The sequence below is a fragment of the Lolium perenne genome, chromosome 7, assembly GCF_019359855.2.
Source record: "Lolium perenne isolate Kyuss_39 chromosome 7, Kyuss_2.0, whole genome shotgun sequence".
In the NCBI taxonomy this organism is placed as follows: domain Eukaryota; kingdom Viridiplantae; phylum Streptophyta; class Magnoliopsida; order Poales; family Poaceae; genus Lolium; species Lolium perenne.
The window spans coordinates 41437711-41445293 of NC_067250.2; the positions used below are offsets into that span (position 1 = coordinate 41437711).

At 60.8% G+C, this 7583-nt stretch overlaps 1 protein-coding gene across 1 annotated transcript; it reads left to right on the forward strand.

Annotated features, from left to right (window-relative positions):
* Positions 1–1506: 1506 nt before the first annotated feature.
* On the forward strand, positions 1507–4495 carry LOC127316095 (uncharacterized). Its single transcript, XM_071823874.1, has 3 exons — positions 1507–1570; positions 3252–3590; positions 3888–4495. The coding sequence occupies exons 1-3, from the start codon at positions 1507–1509 to the stop codon at positions 4493–4495; spliced, it is 1011 nt and encodes a 336-aa protein (XP_071679975.1).
* The last annotated feature ends 3088 nt before the right edge of the window (positions 4496–7583 follow it).

Consider the following 7583-nt stretch of genomic DNA (forward strand, 5'->3'; position numbering starts at 1 on the left):
CCGGCTCGTTCCTGCCGGCTGCTCCCAGCCGGCCGCTTTTTACACTTGTATAGTTTTTGCTTTCTCGCAAGATCTGATGGCGTCTCCGCCTTGCTGACGAATTTTGGTTCGGATGGAACTTATCGTCCGGCTCCGGCTTGCGGCGCGCCGGAGTCTCCGCCGCCTCGGGCCCTGCGCCCGACTTGACTGGTCTGACGCCTGGCCTGGCGGTCGGTTCGTCTGGTCACATCAATGTCCCTCCGGATCCGGTGCGGTAGTGGGCGACGTGGTGTGGCCGTTTCTGGTAACGGTAGCGGTCGTGGGAGGAGTTACGGCGCAGTAAATCCGGAGACGTGGCCCACGTCGGCCACTTGGAGGCCAACCGCCCGCCGCGGTCGGCTATAAATGCTGCGGGGGCGGTATCGAGGCGGCACTTGCCCCTTTCTTCCTCCTCGCGCTCCTGCCTCGCTCCTTCTCTTCACTCGAGCTCCTCGCTGCTTCGACGCCGTTCCTCTTCCGTTCTTCTAGCGAACCTCAGCGAGCGGTTGCCCCGACGATCTTCCGCCGAGCTGCCGCCGCAAACCCGCCAATCCGGCGCCACGGGGCCACGCGCATCGACGGCGCGCCCTTCTCCACCGCGATCTCCTCCGGCGAGGAGCGGCTCTTCTTCGCCCTTCCGCCTCTCCTGGACCTCCTCTTCTTCTTCGTCCTCGATGGCCCAGCCGAGCGGCTCCTGGAAGGGTTCCTATATGCAGGAGGACGACATTGCCCGGCTCGTGCGCCTCCGCCGCATCCCGGCGGGGGTGATTACCAGGGCGCCGGGCGCGGAGAAGGAGCCTCGGCCGGAGCCCGGCGAACGCGTGGTCTTCGGCGCGCATCTTGACCGCGGATTGGGTCTGCCGGCTTCCAACTTCTTTCGCCGGTTCCTCGACCACTTCGGCCTGCAGCCGCACCACCTGCCGGCCAACGCCATGATCCTCCTCAGCTGCTACGTGGCCTTCATGGAAGGCTACGCCGGCTTGTGGTCGGACGTGGAGTTTTGGAGCCGGCTCTTCTACATCAAGGCGCAGACGACCGAAGGCCGCCTGAGGACCTGCGGCGCCGCCTCCATCTATCCTCGCACGGGTACGTCCTTCCCGCGGATTCCGACTGTCGATTCTGTAAAGAATTGGCAGATGTCTTTCTTTTATGTGCGGAACGAGAGCCCGGCCTTCGACCGGCTCAACCTGCCGGAATACAACCCGGCCCCGCCAGTCGGCCGGATCAACTGGGGCTACAACCCCAAGTCCTCGGACCCGGACGCGGAGGTGAACCTCTGTGGGACTTCTGGGCGAGTGCGTCGCGGAGGGCCGGCTGAGTGCCGAGGACCTCCTCTGCACCTACATCTCGCGCCGGGTCATACCGCTCCAGTGGCGCGTCCACAAGATCGGCCATATGTCCGGCCGGCTCGACCCGACACGGACGTCGAAGGTGGAGCTCTCCAAGTCCCAGGTGGCTCACCGGGTGAACAACATCACCAAGGCCAACATGCCGGACAACTGGAATTGGGGGCTGCCGCCTTACAGCCGGGAGCAGCCGCCTGAACTGGTAAGTTTAACGTTTTTGCCGTCTTCCGGCTTGCGGCTGCGTGGCCGACTTGATATTTATCTTGTTGTTTTCAGCTTTTCACCCGCCAAGGCATCGAGGATGGCGACTTGGCGACGAAGGTCTGGACGCCGGATCACATCGACCCGGCTGACCTAGCCGGCGACCAAGCCGGCGACGACGATCTGCCGGTGGTGCAGGATCAGGGCGGCCAGGGGGAGCATAACCCGCCGCCCTCGCCTGAGCATGAGCAGGAGCAGGAGCAGGAGCAGGAGCAGGAGCAGGCGGAGCCGGCCCAATCCGGCACGGGGCCCATCCCGGCGGTGCCTCTGCGCGCGGTGCCGCCTACGAGCACGGCGACTTCTGCGCCGAAGGGGAGGAAGCGGGCCGGCGTCGGGTCTACGGCCGCTTCGGAGGCGAGGGCCAAGAAACAGCGCCGGCTGGCGCCCAAGAAGGTCCCGGAGAAAGCCGGGTGAGTTCTTTTTCCTTTGTTGTTTGATTCCTTTTCTTTCCTTCCTCTCTGTACTTATCTTTTCTTGCTTGTTCAACTAGGGCCGCGATTAAGTTTACCCAGGGAGGCGGCTCTCGGCAGGCTCCTCCCGTCACGTCGCCGCTTCAGCGGCAAAGGAGGGAGCCAACCCCGCAACCTTCAGCACGCGCGCGCACGCCGCCGGCTGCTAACGTGCCGCCTGTGGCCACGCCACCTTCTGCGGGGGCGTCTTCTTCTGCCGCGCCTTCTGCGGCGCCTGGCGGCGGAGACCAGGGTCAGTCGGCGCGCCGGCCGACCCTAGACGACATGTTCCCGCGCCGCGCCCCGTTTGTGGAGCAGGCAGCCGGAGCTGGCAGGGGCATGCCATCTGCGGCTGGAGCTGGAGCTGGAGCTGGTGGGGCTGCGCCGCCTTCGACCGGAGTCGGCAGGCCCGCGCCCAACGTCATGGTGCTGGAGAGCTCCCCGGAAGGAGCGCCTCAAGCGCCGGATGCGACGGCTCCCACCGGGCCGACTGCTTCGACCGCGCCGCCTCCAGCTTCGGAGCCGACGAGGAGGGAGCCGACCGGGAAGGAGCCGGCGAGGGAGGAGCCAGCGCGCTCGAAGGACGCCGACTCCCGGGCGCTGGTAAGGACGAAGGGCCCGCCGGGCCCAACTGAGGGCCTTCATGTGGCCAAGGGGGCCCGGCTGCTGCATGTGCCGTCTGCCTCTGACTCCAGCCTTGGCTCGGCTGGCACCATGGAGGCTGCGTGGCACAAGGCGGATTCTTGCGAGGTGTTCAACCGGGAGGGACAGCCTGGTGCGGCGCCCATGAAGATGGTCTTCTCCGGCTACCGGGCCAGCCTTAAGAACAAGGCCGCCGAGGCCCTTGCCCAGCTAGCAACACTGGAGGATGCTGACAAGGTAGGTGTCTTCTTGTTTTTGCAATTTTGTTATTATCCTGGTAGCCCTCCGAGGCATGGTCCGGCTGCTTGGAGCCGGTCCGGGTTTCGTCTGGATATCTGATTGTTTCTTTCAGGCGGTTACGGAGCGATGCACCGTCTTGTACAACAAGGTGGTGACTAGCTACCACAAGGCCAAGATCGAGCGAGCCGGCTTGGCTCGCGAGCTGGAGGCTGTCAAGGGTGAGGCCTTCTCTCTTTTGACTTGCTTTTCCTGTGAGTTTCTTTTTTACTGACGGCCCATTTTTGCCGGCTTGCAGCTGAGGCCGCCCGGATCCCGCAGCTTGAGTCGGACCTCCGAGTTGCCCGCGCTCAATGCGCCACAAGTGAGGAAGCGAACCGGGCTGCTGCCGCCAAGCTGAAGGTGGCTGACGGGGAGCTGAAACGGCTGCGCCTTCTTGAGGCTAACCATCTCAAGGAACTTGCCGCCCTCAAGAAGGAACAGGAGGAAAAGCTGGAGGGTCTGAGCAAGCGGTTGGAGGAGGTGGAGCGGCAACGGCTTTCGCTCCAGCAAGAGGTGACCACCAAGTCCAACGAGCTGTCGGCCACCGCCAAGCGGTGGTTGGGGGAACTTAGCGCGCTCGACCGCGGCTTGGCGGGTGAGTCTTTTGTCTTATGCCTTCCCTTTTGCCGGCTTTCGGCCGTCGGCTGCCGGCTTAGGTTGGCAGCCGGCGGCAGAAACTTGACTTTTTCGAAATCTCCATCTTCGGGCTGGGGGCAGTCGGTTCTTGCCGGCTGCCGCCAGGCTTACTTTGGAACTTCGGAATCTCCATCTTCAGGCTGGGGGCAGTCGGATCTTGCCGGCTGCCGCCAGGCTTACTTTACGACTTCGAAAATTTGCATTTTTCAGCTTATTTCGGCTTTGATGGCTTCTGACATGCTTTTCTTCTATGCAGCGGCCTTCCCTGAGGCGCAGGAGGAGGCGTTAGCGGCTGTTGGCAGGGCGCGGGAGGATCGCCGGCAGGCCACTGGGGAGCAGAGCTCCGACTGCTTCACCATGGACGACTATCTGGCGTCCATCGCCGCCCGCGTGGAGCCGGTCACCAAGCTTGGCTGGGAGCTGCGGAAGGCGGCGGAGGAGCTGGTCCGACTGCTGTGGCCGACGGAGACGCTGCCGGAAGATCTCTCCAATCTCATCGCTTGGCTGGACAGGGCTCCCGACCGCTTCTTGGACTGGAAGGAGTCGGCCACGCGCGCCGGAGCCGATATGGCGCTATCTTTTGTGCTCTCCTGGTATAACGAGGTTAGCCTCGACCAGTTGGAGTTCCGGCGCGCCGACGTGGAGGACAAGCTCCCGGCGGAGAACAAGACTGCTCGGCTTGCCCGCGCCTGCGCCATTGCCGACTTCGTCGACAAGTCCATCTTCATCGCGGACCCGAATCCGCCGTCTGACGACGAGGAGGAGGAGGCTGAGGACGAGGAGGCGGACGACGTGCCCGTGGATGATCCGGCAGCCGGCTCTGCTGATGCTCCTCCGGCTAGTCCTGGTCCAGCCGGTGCTTAGCTTCTACCTGTCTTTCGATTGTTGCTTTTGCAAGACAATTCGTTAAATCCCCGGGATGCCGGGTGCATATGTAAGACAATATTATCGCCCTTTAATTATGTCACACTTTAATGTGTTTGTTAATCATTTTGCGTGCCGAGTTGCTTTCTTTCGACTCGTTCGCTTTTTCCCATCCGCCCCACTCTTTGGCTGTGCCCTTGCCGGTCGTACGTCCGACTTGCGATCCGTCGCCGGATCAAGAGCGGGCCGCTGGGTGAGGGCGACAGTATTTCAGTCGACCGAGCTGAATTCGGCAATCCGGCACTTTTATGAAAAGTTGCAAGTCAATTCGCTTTTACTCTTTCCCTTAGTCGTTTTTCGCGTGCCGGCTCCCTAGGCCTTACTCCCGCCAGCCGGACAGCCGGGTTGCGGTCTGTAGCTGGATCGGAAGCCGGCTGTCGGAAACCGGATCACGTTACTGAGCCGACCGCGTGAGAGGGTTCAAGCCAATTGGCGAAACAAGGTAAAGTACGCGAAAAACTTGTCGGAAACGGCGCTCTCGGCGCAAGCTTTTTCATAACTTACAAAAGGGATACAAGGGATACTTACATTCCTGCTCTCATGTGTAAAATGGGCGGAGTAACCTGACATTCCAGGGACGTTTAGTCTCCTCGTCAGCCTTGTCCGGCTTGTTTTTCTTAGCCTCTTGGGCATCTATGAGATAGTAGGAATCATTGCCTACTGCCTTGCTCACGATGAAGGGACCCTCCCATGGGGATGACAGTTTATGCTGTCCGGCTGTCCGCTGGATCAGTCGGAGCACTAGGTCTCCTTCTCGGAATGCCAAGGGCTGGACCTTCCGGCTGTGATAGCGTCGGAGGCTTTGCTGGTAGATAGTAGATCTAGACTCAGCCAGCAGCCGGGCCTCTTCGACCAGGTCAACTCCATCTTCGCGAGCTTCTTTGGCTTCGGCTTCTGTGTAGAGCTTGATCCTTGGCGCATCATGCTCGATATCAGTCGGCAGGACGGCTTCGGCTCCGTATACGAGGAAAAATGGTGTGAAACCGACTGAGCGGTTTGTCGTTGTGCGCAGGCTCCACAGCACATTGGGCAGTTCTTCGATCCAGCAGCCGGTTGCTCGCTCGAGCGGCTCCACCAGTCGGGGCCGGATGCCGGCTAGGACTAAGCCGTTAGCCTTCTCCACTTGTCCGTTGGACTCTGGGTGTGCCACAGAAGATAGGGCCATCCGGATCCCCATTTCCCCGCAATAGCGAGAGAAGATGCCTTGGGAGAAGTTGGTGCCGTTGTCGGTGATGATGGTGTGGGGGTAGCCGAATCTCACAATGATTTCCTTGAGGAATGTGACGGCTGTGGACCCGTCCAGTTTCTTGATTGGCTTGGCTTCGATCCACTTGGTGAATTTGTCAATCATCACCAAGAGATGTGTCATGCCGCCTCGCGCTGTTCTGAATGGGCCTACCATATCCAAGCCCCATACGGCAAATGGCCATGTGATGGGGATGGTTTTCAAGGTGGAAGCCGGCTGGTGTCTTTGCTTTGCGAAGCGCTGACAGCCGTTGCACTTCTTCACCAAATCCTCTGCGTCTCTGAGCGTAGTCGGCCAGTAAAAACCGTGCCGGAAGGCTTTGGCCACTATGGCTCTGGATGAGGCGTGATGTCCGCACTCTCCTTGATGGATTTCTCGTAGGAGTTCAATCCCTTCAGCCGGCTCGACGCACCGCTGGAACACCCCACTTACGCTGCGTTTGTACAGCTGGTGGTTGATGATGGTATAGGCCTTGGCCCTTCTCTCAATCTGCCTGGCCTGGACTCTATCATCAGGCAGCACACCGTCGGTGAGGTAGGAGAGGAATTCTTGTGCCCATGAAGGTACGCATCTTATCTCGAATACGCTAACCAACAGGGCCTCCTGCGTGGGAGCTTCCGGGTTCGACTGCATGGTCGCCGGGTTCGGCTTGCTAGCCGGCGGGTTCGGCTTGCTAGCCCCCGAGTTTGGCGATGAAGCCCCCGGGTTGGACTGAGAAGTCCCCGGGTTCGGCATGGTAGCCGGCGGGTTTGGCTTGTTAGCCCCCGACTTGGGCGATGAAGCCCCCGTGTTCGGCTGAGCAGCCCCCGAGTCAGCCGGCACGAATATTGAATCCGAGTCCAGTGACGGTATGATGGACGGCTTCTTGAGAACCACCAAGGCGACACCCGGCGGAATAGCTTGCCGGGTTGAGCCAATCTTGGACAAGGCATCAGCCGCCTCGTTGTTTGCTCGTGGCACGTGGTGGAATTCGCAGCCGTCGAAGAAGCCGGATAACTGCTGGACGTGGAAGCGGTATGAGGCCATGTTGGCGTCCTTCGCGTCCCAGTCGCCAGATGCTTGCTGTATGACCAAGTCGGAGTCGCCGAAGCAGAGTATGCGACGCACGCCAATCTCCTTGGCCAGCTTCAGCCCATGAATGAGCGCTTCATATTCCGCCACATTGTTGGATGCGGCGAAGTGGATCTGCAGGACGTAGTCCAGCCGGTCTCCCTTAGGAGAGGTGATGACGATGCCGGCTCCCAAACCATTGCGCATCTTCGAGCCGTCGAAGTGCATCTTCCAGTGTGTGGAATCCGGCACAGGCGGCAGGTACTGCATCTCAGCCCAGTCGACGAAGAAGTCGGCTAGGATCTGCGACTTGATGGCTGTGCGTGGCTCGTAGAGGATGGTGTGGGCGGCTAGCTCCAGGGCCCACTTGGCAACCCGGCCGTTGGCATCCTTGCTGCCGATGATTTCCGCCAAGGGCGCTGTGGCAACCACCCTGATGGGGTGCTCTTGGAAGTAGTGCTTGAGCTTCTTGGCCGCCATGTAGACGCCGTAGGTGACCTTCTGGTAGTGGGGGTAATTTTGTTTCGACTGGGAGAGCACTTCGCTAAGGTAATACACTGGGCGCTGAACCAGCTGCTCCCTGTTGTCAGCTTCTTTGCGCTCCACCACCAGGACAACGCTAACCACTCGGTTGGTGGCTGCGATGTACAACAGCATCGGCTCCATTGAACCCGGCGTTGCAAGGATTGGCGCGGTTGAGAGCACGCGCTTCAAGTCACGGAAAGCTTCATC